Here is an 18,354-nt window from a genome sequence, read left to right on the forward strand (position 1 = left end):
CCCCCATCTGTAGAAGTTACATTAGTACCTATTTTAGGTGAAGATACATAATTTTAATTAATTTATTTGTTCAGTAACACAGAATTTGTATCAGAGCACTGCAGATTAGTTATTTTAGCATACAGCATTAGCATTTAGCATTAGCATCAGCAATAAAAGAAGTATCCCCTCAGGGATCTTTTTAGTATTACTGCTTCCCCATGCTTACTCATGGCTTCTGGACATTGTCATCACTAATTTGCCAGCACTGGGACCAGGAGTTCAGGCCTGCAGTTGTATTTCTATTTCTACACTATGTACTATTACCCAAGACTAGCTTTCCACAGGCCAGTTCATTTCCAGTTTGGAGTCAAACCCAGGCTGCTCTCCCAGCAAAAGGTGTATGACAAGCTATGAGCATAGACACACTGGGATATGAGCTGGCAGAAAAATACCAAATAAAAACCAAATCAAGATGTGTGCTATCATCTTTCAAGTATGTTAGACTTGCATTCTCTCTGTACAGGGAAGATTCTGCATTGCAACAAAAGGAAACCTAACAACTCCATGCTTGCCCTGTAATGGTTCTCCTGGTATGCCATCAGCTTCCAGCAAATTATCTGTTTAAAGGATACACGTGCCAGAAAAAATATAAAAAAGACACCAACCCACAAAATAACACCCCAGTAACACACAGACGAAAATATGACTAAATTTGCCTCCTAACATTTCTTCCCCACGAATTTGCTTGCTGGTGTTTTGTATCACTTTATACCTCTGACCTTCAAAGCACCCTGTGGCAGCATGTTGGGGATTATGTGCTACCTAATAAAGTACATCTCTTGGTTTAGAGCTGCACTATGATTTCATCTGAGCTTCGGAAGCTGCATACAACAACAATCAGCTAATTGTTTCCCACTCACTTTGTCCTAGCTGCTTTTCATTTTAGATGTTGCTCATATTTTGCAAGCGATAATACCCTGCTGTTTCCCCAAAACTGAAGACAGGCTATACCTTTTGATTGCTAAAATGGATACAGCAAAAGTTGTTGGGTATATTCAAGCTCTGGGAACAGCACTGATGCCTTTAATGTTTCAACAGTTTTTCCATTTAACTTTTTCTCTTTTACTATCCTTGCCTGCCCTATCCCTGGAAACATTCAAAGTCAGGTTGGACAGGGACTCCTTTAAAGGTCCCTTTCAACCCAAACCATTCTATGAATCTGTACTAGCCATTTGCTTCCCTTTTTAACAAACTCCTTAAATATTTTCTTCAGGTTGATCACCGATTTTAAAATTCTCTTCTTCTGATAAGTGATGCAGTAAAAAAAAAAGTGAAAGCCATGCACTCTTTAAGCTGCATTTAAAGACATAACAGCATCTGTTATATTAGAATCCAGTTCATTAGTATTGAGAATCTAATCTCCCTTGAAATCTTTAAGTCTATAAATCTCTACCTTTTTAGCATCTGTGAATATGCTGAATAGCACAGAGTCTAACAACTAACTGAGTCTCAAATCTTCATCCCTTTATCACTTAAGTGGGCTATTCAGTTTTATCTTTACAAATTGGAAAGAAGTTTTCTCATTTATGTTATTATGCCTCATTTTCTTCTCCCTGAGAGCTCTTGGTGAGCTTTTATAGGAATACAGATTCATCAACTGTATCGGCATTATCCCTACACCACTAACTTACTTACAGACTAATAGAAGTGTGAAGCACAATCATCCCTGGAAAAAAACAGGGCCTTTTACTTGAATGGTCTGAAGTCTCTAGGAAGGCCAGACTCACCTGCAACTTACTGGAGTCTTTCCTTGTTCAAATTAAGTCATATTTGTTATTATCCATTCTTAATGAATTAACATGATTTACATGCTATACACTTGATAACTGTTCAAAACCTCCATATACAAAAAAAAATAATCAACTAGATCATCAATTTTACTAATTTAATGAATTCTGATTGCTGTTAGAATCATAGAACGTATGTTATCACTTGAGACAGTGCTTCAGAGCCACTGTTTAGCTGAGAGAGGCTCCAGCTGAAGAATCTCTGAAATGCTTTCCACAGCAAAGTTACAGCATTTCTTTGTACTTTCCCTGTCCAGCACAACTGGTTCAACACCATAAAAATTATCTGTTCTAAAAAATCCAGTTCTCCTATCTGTTCAATCAGAAGCAGTAAGTAGATTTTGCTGCACCCTATAATGTATTATTCTAGGGCATTAAGCAGCTTCCGCTTAGTCTGCTCCAACAGGCAAACTATCACAAGCCACTGGAAACACCCCATAAACTGCTATGATAAGCATGTTGCTCATGGCAAGTTTCAGAACTATGGCTGAGGCTACCTTTATAAAAGTAGTAATCAAAGGCTGCATAGAAAAAGACCTTAAGTTTTGGAAAATCTTCTGCCATACAATTTGAAAAATTCACCCCAATACACCCCAAAACAAACATGGTTTCCTCTGAAGTGTGGTCTACAGAATATTTCAATCCAAGGATCCCTTGGCCACCCCCAAGAAATAATCAAATACTGGCTTAGATTGCAAAAGCTGTGAGGCAAAACTTGTCTAATGGTAAGTAAAGGGGCCCATCAATAGCAAAAGTAGTTCAAGAGGTAGTTCATGCACCTACACGCACTTCTTAATTCATACCATATGCACCTCTGGCAAGTCAGGGTTTACTGGACTGCAGTCCTGAGTCTTTGCTCCAGATGAAAGTTTCGTTGTATCTGCCACTTCACCGTTTGGCAAAATACCATCAGCAAACCAAACTCTCTTCTGCTCTTTGGGGCACAGCCCTAGGACAGGTTAAGAAAACAACACTGACTTCATGTTACTGTACCATTGTAATAATTGAAAAGGATAAAAATTAAGCCCTTTCTCCCCTGAAATACATAGAGAATCTGTTTACAGGAGCCAAGCAGACGTTGGACACCAGCCCATCTCCAGGTAGGCAAATATAGGCAAAGAAGAAAATTTCTATTTGCAGAGGAAGCTCCCATGCTATAGTTATAATCTACCAGCTCCTATATAAGGAAGGCTACTTCTCAATCATCCTTCTGTAGTGAAGTGAGAATAAAATACATATCACAACTGAAAGACGAAATACACTCTAAAAATGTTAGCTTATCACTTTGTTAAAAAAAATTATTTTCATTAAAGGTTTGATGTTTAATAAAAGTGGAACTAAGACACAACTGGGCCACTCAGTCATATTTATACAAAGAATGACTGCCCACTGCTCTGTAAAAACTTTCCCTAAACAGCTACTTTTTGCTTTTACTCTAAGGCTGGCAGACAACACAAGATACCCTAAGCTGTATAAAACGATTAAAGTAGTATATGCACAAAAAAAACCCAACCCGAACCACAATATAAACAGAGAGGACAATAAAAAAACCCCACCCATATGTCATAAATAGAGACTTAAGACCTTCTGGGCAAGCATCAAAACTGGAAAACAGAAGTTAATTTTTCAGTGGCCCAGCTCACAGAGTTTCCATTTCCAACAAAAAAATATCAGTACACAAAGTATATATCTATGATGCAATAAACAGCTCTTTTCAAAGAGATCCTGCGAGAGTTAGATATATTATAGTAGTTCAGCATACCTTCAAGACCAGGTTGTTTAAGTACTGAGATAGGTAGCACTCCAGAAGGTGAAGGAGTGCTAGCACCAACAGGTATCTGGGCTTCCTCCAAAGGTGAAACAGCAGAAGAATACTCAGAGGAGACACTGGAACTGGGCACAGGACCAGTGGGACTCATCATCCTTTCAAATGCCTGTGCTGAAAAAAAATGTGGTTAGCTCTTAAGACTTCACAGTTGATTAAATGTAATTTGTAACACAGTGTTAAGAGTGGGTTTGGTTTTGTTATTTTTTTTTTTTTTCAGAAGTAGTGCATAATTCACACATCTGTCTACCCCTGCAGTTACTACACTGACCGGTATGACGATCCCTGTACCTTGGTGCAAGTACATATATAACATTTATCAAGTAAAATTCCATTAATGTGACATATTTAAAATCTGCTGTTTTCAACTTATGTAGACTTGACTGTGAGGAGAGCGAGCAGTGGCTGCGCCGCAGGGCGTGTGGGTGAGAGCGAGGGGAGGTGCTGGGGAGGGCTCAGCAGGCGGGGCAGCTGGGAGATGGTCTCTACTCATTCAAAACCCTCAGGGAAAAGCAGCGTTGGAACCCAGGCTGATCTGCCTCAGAGGTGTGCAGCTGTCCAGGTGAGGGGCTGCATGGAGTGTCAGTCTGTCAGTCTTACAGGATGACAGAAAAGACAACACCTGTGTGTGCTGTGACCAGGTAAAGGATTTGCTCAGCCTGGCTGCTGAGCTTAAGCAGGAAGTGGAGAGGTTAAGGACCATATGGGAATGTGACAAGGACATAGATTGGTGGAGATGCACCCTGCCATCCTTAGGGAAAACGCAGCAGATGGTAGCTTCACAAGAGGCAGAAGATCCCCAGCCCTCTGGACACCAGGAGGAAGGAAGGGAACTAGGAGAGAACAGAGGGGAATGGAAGCAAGTCCTGGCTAGGGGTAGCAGAAGAGTTCTCACTGAACCCTGCCCATGTTTCCAGGTGCCCTTACAGAACAGATACAGTCTGGAGACAGGGGACCAGTCAAGCAATGATGCTGAAGAAGCCCCATCCAGGGAGCTGCCAAAGCAGCCAGCAAGGTGCAATAGGACTGCTCCTAAGAAGTTGCCAAAGCAACCAGCTCCTCAGATTAGGACTGCTTCTGAGAAGAGCAAGAGGGTGATAGTGAGAGGTGGTACCATTCTGAGGGGAACTGAAGGTCTCATATGCCATCCAGACCTTTCCCACAAGGAAGTATGCTGTCTCCCTGGAGCCAGGGTAAGGGAAATAACCAGGAAACTTCCTGGTCTGATATGGCCCTCAGACTATTATCCTCTTTTAATCTTTTATGTAGGTAGTGACGAGGTGGAGAAAAGAGGTTTGAGAGTCATAAAGATTTTAGGGCACTGGGATGACTAGTCAAAGGCTCAGGTGCGCAAGCTGTGTTCTCCTCTGTCCCTCCAGGTTTGGGGAATGATGAGTGGGTCAAGAACTACTCACAGATCAATGCCTGGCTCCAAAACTAGTGCTACCAGCAGGACTTCGGATTTTTGATCATGGTTTGGTTTACAGGATACCAGGCCTGCTGACATTGGATGGAAAGACCCTGTCCCACAAGGGAATAAGGGTACTAGGGCAGGAGTTGGTGGGACTCATTGAAAGGGCTTTAAACTAGGTTGGAAGGGGTGGGGGATAAAGCCAAGCTTACTACAGATGAGCCTAGGGGTGGTGCTCAGGTCAGCTAGTCAGGGAACCTCCCTGGAGGCCCAGCTTAAATACCTTTATACAAATGTACGCAGCATGGGGAACAATGAGAAGAAATTAGAGATGAGGGTGAGTCTGCAGGGATATGATCTCATTGGCACCACTGAGACCTGGTGGGAGGGCTCCTATGACTGGAGAATCAGAATGGAGGGTTATAAACTCTTTAGGAAGGACTGACAGGGGAGATAGGTGGGGGTGTTGCCCTCTATGTCAAAGACCAGCTGGAGTGCATGGAGCTCTCCCTGGGGATGGATGAGCTGAGAGCTTATGGGTTAAAATTAAGGGGAAGAAAGGCCAAGGTGACATCATGGTGGGGGTTTGCTACAGGTCACCTGAGCAGGAGGATAATACAGATGAGGCACTATACAGACAGCTAGGAGCGGCTTCACATTCACAAGCCATGGTCCTCATGGGAGACTTCAACCACCCTGACAACTGCTGGAAGAACAACTCTGCTAAACACAAACAATCCAGGAGGTTCTTAGAGTGCAAGGATTATAACTTCCTTTTCCAAGTAATTGAGGAACCAACAAGGAGAGGTGCTGTGCTGGATCTTGTCCTCACCAACAAGGGCTGATGAGGGATGTTAAGCTCAAGGGCAGCCTAGGTTGTAGTGACCACAAAATGGTGGAGTTCAAGATCCTTAGGGCAGCAGGGAGGGCTCACAGCAAGCTTACTACCCTTGACTTCAGAAGGGCAGACTTCAGCCTAGTCAGGGATCTGCTCAAGACACTGTCTTGGGATAACATCCCGGAGGGTAAGGGACCCATGAAAGCTGGCTGATATGCAAGGATCACCTTCTCCAAGCCTAAGAGCATTGCATCCCAACTAAGAGGAAGTCAGGTAGAAACTCCAGAAGGCCAGCAATGGGTGAGTAAGCAGCTCCTAGAAAAGTTCAAACCGAAGAAGGAAGCCTACAGGGGGTGGAAGCCAGGGCAGGTATCCTCAGAGGATTAGAGAGGCTCTCCGAGCAGCTTGGGATCAGGTTAGGAAAACCAAATCCCTGCTAGAATTAAATCTTGCCAGGGATGTTAAGAACAATAAGAAAAGTTTATTTAGGTATGTTGGGGAGAAAAGGACATCCAAGGAGATTGTAGGCCCTCTCCTGAAGGAAATGGGTGATGTAGCAACACAGGATACTGAGTGGCTTGTGGTCCTCAATGACTCTTTGCTTCAATCTTCTCTGGCAAGTGCTCCAACCTCAACACAAAGGCCAGAGCAGGTGAAAGCAGAGACAGGGTGAGTGAATTACCCCCCACATTAGGTGCAGAAAAGGTTCATGACCATCTAAAGAACCCGAAAGTGCATCAATCTATGCGACCTAATGGGGTTCACCCATGGGTCCTGAGGGAGCTGGAAGATGAAATTGCTAAGCCTCTGTCCATCGTATTTGAGAGGTCATGGCAGTCTGGTGAGGTTCCCGAAGGCACATGGAAAACAGAGGTGACTGGTGACAGCCAACAGGGCTTCACTAAGGCCAAGTCATGCCTGACCAATCTAGTGGCCTTTTACAACAAGGCTACAGAGATGGTGGATGGTGGCAAAACAACTGATGTCATCTACCTGAATTTGTGCAAGGTCTTTGACACTGTTCCCACATGACATCCTGGTCTCCAAACTGACAAGACATGGATTTGCCAGATGGACTATTTGGTGGATAAGAGATTGGTTGGATGGCACACCCAGAGAGTTGTGGTCAATGGCTCAATGTCCAAATGGAGGCAGGTGATGAGTGGTGGCCCTCAGGGGTCAGAACTGGGACCAGTGCTGTTCAACATCTTTGCTGGAGACATGGACAGTGGGATTGAGTGTCTCCTCAGCAAGTTTGGTGATGATACCAAGCTGTGTGGTGTGGCTGACACCCTAGAGGGAAGGGATCCATCCAGAGGGACCATGACAGGCTGGAGAGGTGGGCCAGTGCCAACCTCATGGAGTTCAACAAGGCCAAGTGCAAGGTCCTGCACCTGGGTTGGCACAACTCCAGGCATAAGTACAGGGTGGGGGGAGAATGGAGCAGTCCTGAGGAGAAGGACCTGAGGGTGGGAGGAGATGAGAAGCTCAACATGACTCCAGTGTGTGCTGGAGCCCAGAGAACCAGTTGTGTTCCTGGGCTGCATCAAAAGAAGTGTGGCCAGCAGGGCCAGGGAGGTAGTTCTGCCCCTCTACTCTGCTCTGGTGAGACCCCATCTCAAATACTGTGTACAGTTCTGGTGCCCTCAGCACAAGAAAGATACAGACCTGTTGGAGACTGAGAGAAGGGCCACCAAGGTGATCAGAGGGCTGGAGCAGCTCTGCTATGAAGACAGGCTGAAAGAGTTGGGGCTGTTCAGCCTAGAGAAGGCTCCAGGGAGACCTTACAGCACCTTCCAGTACTTGAAGGGGCTACAGGAAAGCTTGTGAGGGGCTTTTCAGACAAGATAGTGATAGGACTATCACCACTATCAGAGTGGTGAGGAACTGGAATGGGTTGCCCAGGGAGGCTGTTGATGCCCCATCCTTGCAGGTTTTTAAGGCCAGGGTGGATGAAGTTTTGTGCAATCTGGTCTAGTGGTTCCCTGCTCATGGCAGGGGGGTTGGAGCTTGATGGTCTGTAAGGTCGCTTCAGCCTTAGTGATTTTATGAAATGTTAATAATCAGGACCTCATATTTTTTCTCCTGATGCTTCCATAAGCATCCCTGCTTGGCTTTCAGTTAGGAAAAGGTTATCTTATGATTCAATTACTGTAGTATTGTTAAGGGACTTGTAAGAATATCAGAACAGAAAGCTACATAAAATGACCAAGTAATAGGTGAGAACTATGAAGGTTTAAACACACAGAAGGTTACTGTGAGGGAAGATCACTATTGCTAAACTCCTGCCACAGATAACACAACAGCCTCACTTGAGATTCAGTCCTGTGGAGCTTAACCCTACTTTTTTTTTTTTAATAATACATAAGCAGCTAGCTACTCAGAGTTTAAAACAGGAACTGAAATCCAACTAAGAGGTAAAATTATACTCTTCCTCCTTCTCAGAAACAGGAAAACATAAACCAATTAAAGTAGTGAAGCATCTCAAAAAGAACAAAGTTTAAAGAAATACCAGCTGTCCCTGTTATACTTCCATGATTACTACAATTAATTAAAAAAAAATTACCTTTATTAATATCATCATAACAGCCAGTACAGACTCTTGCTTCCTTCTCCATGTACTGTAGTTTGCACTTTCGCTTGCAACAGCCACCACAAAAAACCTGAACAGAAAGAAATTTAATTAAATACCATAGATAAAATCACAGCATTTTCTCCGTTGCATTCCTACTAAATTTTTTTACTAAACCTGATTGTATTATATAAAGTAGGCATACATATTTTTGGAAGTAAGGATCAAGAAAAGGAGCTTTAGCATATCTGTCTTACAATATATTTCTGTTTGAGAAGAGAAAAGACTAAAGAGGCTTTTATTGCATCCAGTTCTGGGGTCCTCAGCAGAAACTGCCTCTTCTACCTCACAGACAAGTGCCCAAACCAGAGGTCTCTGCTTCCCAAGCTATTTACTAATGCTGGCTCAGGAACTACATTTGCTTCCCAACTCTGTCAGAAAGAACAAATATTGCTGTTTTCATATTAGTAGCTCCTTTTAGCAAAATATTTAAAAAACACAAAGACTGCTTTGAAAGAATACAATACGGTCTTCTACTCCAACAGGATGTATTCTTCTGTCAATTTCTAAGCAGAGATTGGGAAAAAATGATCTCATGTAGCTTGGACTACACCTGAACAATCCCATCCAAAGAATTATGTCTCTGGTAAAGCTTTTTCTGCAAGAGTTCCTGCCGCTTTCCTCACTTTTACCTAATAATCTTTCAAGGGTGAATTGCAAGTTTTTGAAGTCCCAGCTAGAATTTTTATCTCATTTATTCTTTTTCTTGAAAGTTTACAGACAGCTCAACTATCTGAACTTTCAAAATTCCTGTCAGAAAATAAAAACAACAAACAAAATGAAAGAATACTAGACGCCTTCTGCTACTCCAGAGTATTTCCAGGAAAACAAAGTGGATTAAGGGGAAAAAAACCCACAAATAAACAAACCCAAACAGTAGTGACAGAGAAAAAAAAAAAATCAGTTATTACAAGGCAACTCCCTTAAGTAGGAAAAGTCACTGCAAAAACAGTAACACCTGATCAGTGTAATGTGAGCTCAAAAAATAAACCACTCTGATTGCTTCTGCATGAGGGTCACAGGTAATTTACCTCAACTGAAAATGCACATGCTCAATAAAGATGTTAAGAATGCAACTGGTGAAGATTAACTGCTAATCAGCCACAATCCCCCTTAGGGCTAAAAATGCTAAGCAGTACAATCCTTTCCAATTGGCATTCTCCTTTTACACTTGGTGACACTGGAACTGAACACAGGAAACAGCTTTAATCCTAATGCACAGGTGATAAGGGACTAAGGGACAGTAGGCACTAAGGGACTAAGGGACAGTAATGTATTGTGGAAAATGAGATTGAGATTAGGCTGCTGAGCAAAGAGAGTGATTATGGTCGAGCTAGGAAGAGGAAGTGTACCACAAGATAAAAAAAAAATTAAAGAAACTGTTAAGTTGTTTGGCCTCACAAGTTCTGCATATGGGAGAAAGCAGGGACCATTAACCTCACGCTTCTCCCAGTACAGAACTGAAAATAGTTTCAAGTGGTTGAAAACACAACATGCAACATGTCTGTAGCAGGATGCTCCATTTCTCAATATGCCTGCCTCAGTTTCCTTCTATGATTCAATTGCTTTTTGTCTCTCAATTTTGCAGGCCTGGCCTGAAGAGAAAGATTCCCACATGAAAGGAAAGGGCCCCTCTCCAATAACTTACCTTTCCACATGCACGACAGTGGTGTCGCCTTTTTGTAAATGTGAACTTGACTTGGCAGTTCATGCAGTTGGGTGCCTCTGAATCAGGAATCCACAAGGGCTGTTTCCGTGAGAGAGCTGCAGGCATTTTACGTGATTCTACATTTTCAGATGTTTGACCCCCTCCAGCTTCAGAGCTGCTCTCCCCAGAGTTCATATGTTCGGAGCTTTTACCAACATTTATGCTGCTGCCTGAGAGGGAAGTTTCTGGAGTAACAGGACTGGCTTCCTGGTTTTCTCTCTGAAGTACCTGAGTTCTATTCAGTTGTTTCTGACCTTGGCAAAGGCCAAGCATCTGCTTTGGTCTTGCACCTTCAAGATAAACATTAGAAACTAGTGCTTCACTATCACTCTCCGTCATGTCCTGAAGAGTCTCCTCTGTTGCAGATTCTGCTTCACTGGCAGAATGGGATACTTTAGGATTACTATTCACATCAGTCATCTCCTCCATTTCTGCTTTTGTATTTTCTTCAGTGACTTTTGTGAAATCCAGGTTTTTCACATCTGTTAAGTTCCCTTCACCTACATCAGCTTCCATTACGTTACTTCCATTGTCTGAAGCCTTTAACACATGGGACTGAAGGCCTTGTCCATACAAGAAATCATCAAGCTCAGCATCGCTTATTAAAGTATCACTTTTAATAACATCTTCCTCAACAGCAAAGTTAGCCATAACTGCACTCATACTTTCATCACAGTAAGAGTCTACACCAATACCATATGGCTCAGATTCATATTCTAGAAAAGCAGAAGCAAAAGCTTTGATTTGCTGAGAATCACTGTTATAAATTACATCCTCAGTATCTAACTTCTCTCCGTCTGTACTTTTTCCCACAATACTTTCATTGATTTTAGCTATATATCCTTCCTGCTCATGCAAGTCAGTGTTTTCACAGGATTCTCTACTGCAAAGATCAGTTTTAGACCTTCCAGCAGGAACAGTTAAAATATCACTAATAACCTCTGCCATTTCATTTTGAGGGAGGGGATTAACTTTTTCTTCCTTTACAACTAATGACCCACATATAGATACAGGCAGTGGAAGACATGACAGAGAGGCCTGGATGTCATTGGCTGAAACACAAGAATTTGAAACACCAGTTAGTATTTCATTGCTACTAACTTCTTTGTTACCTACATCCTCTTCTGTGATTTTCTTTTCCAATTCTACTTCAGCTTCTGCTTGACATGAGATTGGTAAAACACAATTTTCAGATAATGTTGCGTGGCTTTTGTGCAACTGAGGCCTCTCTGGCAGATCTGAAGGCATAGATTCAACCTTAGTCCCATCCTTTAAATTTACCTTTTCTATTTCATTTCTTCCATACGTCTCTTTGCTTACTGCAGAGCACACACTCTCATTTTGTGGTTCACAAGGACATTTTTCATATGCTTTCTCATCTTTGGGACTGTACGCATTTGAATCCTGTGATGCTACAGAGACACATGCAGTGTCAGGGTGAGCAATTTGTTCAGGCTGATCAGACACTTCACTGCACTTTGCAGATTCAGTCCTGTGTTGATCATCATATGGATCTGAGACCTTTGCTGTAGCATAACTGTCTGATTGAAAACCTAAATTACTAATCTCCTCTGTTTTAAGGTGTCCTGAATCTTCTAGCACTGAGTCCCCATCATTCTGCTCTGTACTTGAAGCACCACTGCAACTTGCTGATGACCCAGAAGTCGGAACAGGTATGCAAGATATGCCAAAGCCAATTGAACCTTCACTGCATGGCAAGTCATCTGGCTGTAACTTTTGAGTATCTTCATGAGCAGCCACTGAATGGATTAAGCTACCTGTGTCATTAACAAGATCACACACAGGTACACTACACCTTCCCAGGTTTGAAGCCTCAATTTCATTTAAAGAACTACTGTCCACAGTAGACAAAAGATCAGGTCCAGCAATGCTCTGCTCATTTTGTGGTGAGTAACTCAGAAGCACTTCACTTGTTTCAATGTGGCTAGCTAGAGGTATTTCTTCTGATGAATTACAATCATTAGCACCCTCTTGCAGTTTTGGTGTTGGGTACAGATGTAAGCAATCCAGAACTGAAGAGAGCGAATGCCGTTTTGAGTCATACAGATTTTGAGGTGTTCTGTAGCAGTCATTTTCATCTGTTTTCAGCAAAGACATAACAAAAGCAAAGGTTATAAAACTCTCCTCTTTTCACAGCACACTCCCTCTAAATTCCGTCTACTCATCAATACAAGCTTCTACTTAGCATACGCTACTTTCAATTCCACAGTAAATAGTAACTTGACCAATATTATTATGCTGGAGAACAAGGCAGTGGAGGAACTAACCTGTATTCTGTTCAAATTCATCAAGTAGTTTGTCCAAGTCACATACTGCAGCTTTGAAGTAACTGTCCATTCTAGTTACACTTATAGTGAAGCTTTAGCCTTCTTAAACCTAAAAAGAAAAACACAGCATTTAATTCACAGCATTTTGCTTTTACCAAATGTGAAGTGCTACTATTACAGCACAAACTCTGTGAGGCATTTTTTCATCCAATAACAGCAATTCCTTCTCTCTCCATGCAGACAAAGTGTAAACACAAACAGGACTGCAGACTGTCAGCCTCTATGTACTCTCAATATACTCTATAATACACTCGCTACACGATGCATAACACACTTAAAAAATTACCCTAAATCAGGAAATTGAGGCTGCCTTATTAAAAACAAATGTATATGAAACCATGTCCTGCAGTATTATAACACCAGGAAGTTTAAAACCAGAAGGGATACTAGGATCTTCCAGTCTGATCCCCTTACACATTTCACACCATGCAGTTCACAGGCAAAAAACCCCAGAATAAGCCATCATTACCCCTGCAACACAAGTGAACAGTTTAATGCATGATGCCTACATAATCCCGGACATTTCATGCCTTATGCTGCCGTAGGAAGCATAAAAAGTTTCCCTCTGATGGCAGAAGTGATAGCAAGAAAAAAAAAAAAAAGTACCTCCTTTAGCAGTTCAAACTTGACAACCAGTTCAGCACTGAGTATGTGGACAAGACACTTGAAAAACCCAGATTTCTCTTAGCTCCCTAGCAACCCAGCCAATCAACCTCAATTTACTTTAAGCTATGACCAAATGTTTCAGGTGCGAATAAACACAGGCTAACACTTAAAATATACCAGGGCCATAAAGCAGATAACCAGCTGAAGCACTGAAGTGTAACACAGTCATCTTAGCACAGAGCGGCAAAGCATTTAAGCAGGTTGAGGTCAGTACCCCTCCCCCACGATGACCAATGAGCTGTCTTTAAATCTGCTTCTTAAACCTTCCTCCAAGACCAGGAAATAAATAAAAAAAACCCCACAACAAACACAGCATGATAATTCAGCTTATCGTCTCTGTTCTACTCAAAACACAAAACTCATTGGTCAGCTCCTTAACTTCTTCTAAGACCCTCCCAGAAAATATATTTTCTTTAATTCTCTTTTTATAGACTTACTAACTCATCAAAAAGCTATCTGTTATTCACATTCCCTATTGCAAAACATCCCATTTCATTTGTTTAACAAAGATTACTAGGCACTCCATGTTATACCTCTTTGGTCACTCTGAAGTGCTTTCTAATTCCACACCTTTTTCATGTCTGAACACCCATTGTGTGCAATTACCTATAACATATTATCAAGAAATTCTTTACATGTCCCTGAAGTAAACTCAGATCCCTTTAGTGTAATGTTTGGATACTAACCCTGTGGAGTTGTCTCTAGTTTTTCTTCTACTCCTATCACTGCATTTAGTCTCCACACCCTAACCCATTCAATGTGCTTTGACCACCTAGTACTGTCTCTTTTCAAAAGCTTAGAGCCCAACAAAATACTTCAATCCCCTGCTACCACTTCAGCCACCCTGCAGCTACACATCTTTATGTCTTACATACTCCACTCATTTATTACCACAATAATATATGCACGTGACAAGAACACTTTTAAAAACTAATATATCATTCAAAGAGAGACTTGCCAAGCTCAAGAACAGTGAAACAAAGCATATGCATCACAACTTAATGCAGTACTTTTTGCCTATTTGTAAGCAAAAATTCAACAATTTGAATATATTACAGTATTGATAACCATGCCCATGAAACAGGCACTCCACTGGTCTTCAGCATGCTGCGTAATACCTCAAGGTCTCACACAGTTATCTGATCAGCATCCAACAGCAACAGGTACATACTTAATACATACACTCATTTGAATACAATTCTTGTCCGTAACAATCAACTTACTTCACAAAGGTGTGGCAAGTGGGAAATTACAACTTGTAAGGTTTTTACCTGAAAAAACTTCCAAGGTTAACAGCTTTTGGTGATTCATTGGGTTGGAAGTAGATGACCTTTAAGGCCCTTTCCAACCCAAACCGTTCTATGATTAAGATACTTAAAAGTACAGATCCTATCCTTAAAGCGTGTATTTATGAACAGCAACAAAACTGATGGTCAAAATTTATCTGGCAAATCATAAGAACTAGAAATATTGAGGGACTATGAGAAAACTGGGGATCAAGAAATACATAATCTTGATTTTTATTCTGTGTAGAGGTATACTATACAGCCTTACTAGTCAGATACAACTGCAGATACAGCTAATGTGCAGACTAACAGCTGTCTTGAAAGGAGGTGGTGTTCATGGCCCCTCACAACACTCCAGCCACACACTCCCCAGGCCTTTGTTTGTACTGGCACCCACTTTCAGCTCACCCCACAAGAAGCCAGGTCCAGGAGCTAGAAAGTTAGAAAGTAGTATATTTCAGAGGGTGAACGAAGTTGGATTCTCCTTGTTTCTCCATAAAAACAGGTCTCCAAAGAGAAACACATACTAACTTAGCACAAGGTCCTAGCATGGAGCTGTAAATATGGCCGCTTCACTCTTAATATCTACATGGAACACTACTTGCAGAGTTACAGCCCTTCAAAGCAAGCTCCCAATTCACCACAATAAGGATTTTAGTATTTTTAAAATCCAACACGTGTTTTTAAAAACGCTACTTGTTAATGAAAAAAACAACCCAATAAATTAAAGATGTCCTCTGAAATTAATTTTGTTCAGCTATCTCAATGATACCACTAGCTTTTATTAAATTATTTTTTAAAAAAATCTTTAGTTTTAGGTATTTAGAGATTGCTGTGCTGGATTAAGCCCACTAGGTCAGGTATTTCCTTAAGACATCTGACTATACACTGTAGGAGTAAGCCGCAAGGCCTAATGTCAAGAGAAGTGCTGGGGTGCTCACTTAAGCCAGAAAAACAAAGATAAGATACTGATGGATAGGTCACATTCTGAATATTTTACACCATTTCAAGTAATCGGTTCTCATCATGTCATTAGTCCTTACGTACATCTCACTTCTTTAAGTAGGAGCTAATCTCACTTGAACAGAGCACACTCATCACAGCTTTCCATGGGTTGGCAGAGATCCATTTTTTTTCTGCCCAGTTAAAAGTCAACTCTTCGTTAACTGAGTCTTCTTCAGATTCCAGGCAGAATAACTCTTTATGGAGCAAAATGGGCTAGCTAAGCTTGGTTGCATTTTCTGTCCAGTCAGATGATGCTTGGTCTCTGGCAAACTCCTAATACTGCACTTTAAACTGCATAAAGACAGACTCTTAAGAAACAGAGGCAATAATTCAACTACACAAAACCTGTTATCTAAGGGAAGCCAACACTGTGATCTGGATGACTGGAGCAATAAGTGCATTTAAAAAACACTTCATAGGCCACTTATTTTATAACCTTTATAACTCATTTCTAACATACCAACCATAGATTCCAGAGTTCAAAACCAATATTCCACCAGCAACTTCTCAACACACTCCCTGTTAGATAGAGAAAGGGCAAGTTACAGGATGGATTTTTATTTTTTTTTCCAAATACAGTCTCTCTAAATGGAGGTGGTTAGCAGTTTTCAGTGGTGAAATAAAAATGGATGTTAATTATTACCAGCTAACAAGTTTAATGCCCTATGATGACAAGCTGCTTTTCATTGTTTAAGAATGCCTGAAAACCAGTCTCTGTGGTGCGAATATACTTAGGCATTACCAGACCTCCACCAATTACAGCTAATTAGCACTGCAGAATCCAGGCCTACTTCTATACGGAGAATGATAAGCCAGCACAAGATCAGGTTTAGAGATACAGAAACACACAGGCCTTCACTGCAGAAATCTGATCACGACAGTCATCTTAATTCTAGGTTATCAAGAAAGTCTTTTTGCTCACTGCAAAGTTACATTATTTCAGCTCCATCATTGTGTTTAATCATTATATTTAGCTTAAGCAGGAAGCTATAATGAAGCTTTTGTCCTCTTAACAGGATTTATCTCGTTTTTTCCAGCTTACCCCCCAGCAACTGCCACAGCTAGAACAAAGCCTCTGAAAGAAACACAACCATTAAGAACTATGGAAGTTCTTAGGATTATAGAAGTGCTCATCAATCACAGCCTACCTCTTCTGCCACCCGGAGGTTATTTAATTAATTAGCAGCTCTCTCCTGCTCACCTCCCTCCAACATCCCTACACCATACACCTATCCACAGGCTTGAGGCTCTGCAGATAGAAAAAAAAAACAACAAAAACTAAGGGCACAACTGTCCCCGGAGTTTATCAGCAATCAACTTAACAGGGAAATTCATTGCAACTGAGCAAATGCTTTGTGAAAACCTAAGTGTTGCCAAATAAATACCAAAATCATTCTTGCTGAACAAGACAATATGTTATCCAACCCAAAACCTGCACTCTGCTGCCACTGCAAATTTCTAGCTAAATCAGAGGCTGAAAACAAAAAAGTTACAGAAGTTTTCTGACACTTAAGGAAAAGATTATGGGGCACACTGCAAAAAAAGTAACCTGCCTTACTTAAAGAGTAAGATCCTGTTAGTTCAACACACAACTTTTTCAGAACAGAACCCTTACGGATTGCTTTTTATCATCACCAACACACATCAAAACAACTCTTACCCTGACATCACTTCTGCCCCTGGAGATTATTCTTTTGTTCAGCCACAGTAATTTGTCAGTGCTTCTCTGAACAGAACACAGTATCATTCATACCACATGGAAAAAACTGTCTGTCAGCCAGTACTGATTTTCAGCAGTGCTCCAACACTTTAGCAGCCAGACCCACAGCTGAAGAATCCACTTGCTCAGCTGAACAAATGACTCTCACCAGCTGCCCCCAGTGCCATCACCATGGGTCGTATCAGCATTTATTACTCAGCATTAGAAACTGAGTCATGAGAACATGATTACTACATCAGGTCTGAAAGATCATTCCTCAACAGAAATAAGTGTTCCCTCAACATTCTCATCTGCTCTGATTTGTAATTAATAACTAGTACATTTAGTACTGACAGTCAGCTGGATCTTTTCCTGTACCCTACTTGCTTCTCCAAAATGTAGCAATAACCACTTCTCTGCCACTAAAGCTTGTACGTCAAGAGACTGGGAAGGTTTCCCAGTTCATTCTAAAGCATGTCTTTAAACATTAATGCCTGCAGACGTATGGTGTGAGCCCGTCCATGACACCCTGTACCCGACAGCAAAATACATGGAACAGAAACAAGCAAAAATACCACCAATATGTCTAAACCTTCAGGGGCAATTAATGCCCCTAAGCAACCTAATACACACCATACAGCTGTGAGAGCACTACGCAGCCAGCGGCCACAGTGAGCCAGGAGCAAACTGCAGGCTAAAACACCGCACGGATTTCTGTTCCACCACCGTTTTCCCTCTCCCAAAGAGCGTATTCACCGCCGAGGCTGTAAAACTCAGGCTGCACAGCCTCCCTGACTAACGCCGGCCCCGGTCACTTCTGCAGCACACAGCCCCTTCCCCAGGCCTGGAACGAACCCTCCGTGCCCAGCGCCAGCTCGGGACGCTTTGCTGTGCAAACATCAGGGCAGAGACAGGCGGGGAGCTCCTACACAGGAGCCGCTCAGCCTTGGGGACGAGACCCAGCGGCGGCTCAGAGCCCAGAAACCCCCTCCGCGCCCGGGCCCACGGCAGGGACCCCCGGGGAGGCCCGATGACAGCCCGTGACCGCCCCCTGCGCGCCTCCAACCCCCGCACCCCGCGTCCTCTCCCCCCCGGCGGCGGCGCGGG

General features: G+C 42.1%; 1 protein-coding gene across 1 annotated transcript in view; it reads right to left on the minus strand.

Annotated features, from left to right (window-relative positions):
* ZFYVE16 (zinc finger, FYVE domain containing 16) overlaps positions 1 to 12,601 on the minus strand; it is a 23,258-nt gene extending 10,657 nt beyond the window's left edge. The window contains exons 1-5 of the mRNA XM_010008400.1: positions 12,532 to 12,601; positions 10,184 to 12,342; positions 8,470 to 8,566; positions 3,592 to 3,768; positions 2,633 to 2,778 (exon numbers count right to left, since the gene is read on the minus strand). Of these exons, the coding sequence (XP_010006702.1) occupies positions 2,633 to 2,778; positions 3,592 to 3,768; positions 8,470 to 8,566; positions 10,184 to 12,342; positions 12,532 to 12,601 (2,649 nt within the window). The remainder of the gene's footprint in view (positions 1 to 2,632; positions 2,779 to 3,591; positions 3,769 to 8,469; positions 8,567 to 10,183; positions 12,343 to 12,531) is intronic.
* Positions 12,602 to 18,354: the final 5,753 nt, after the last annotated feature.

Source organism: Chaetura pelagica, unplaced genomic scaffold (assembly GCF_000747805.2).
Source record: "Chaetura pelagica isolate M959 unplaced genomic scaffold, ChaPel_1.0 scaffold191, whole genome shotgun sequence".
Lineage (NCBI taxonomy): Eukaryota > Metazoa > Chordata > Aves > Apodiformes > Apodidae > Chaetura > Chaetura pelagica.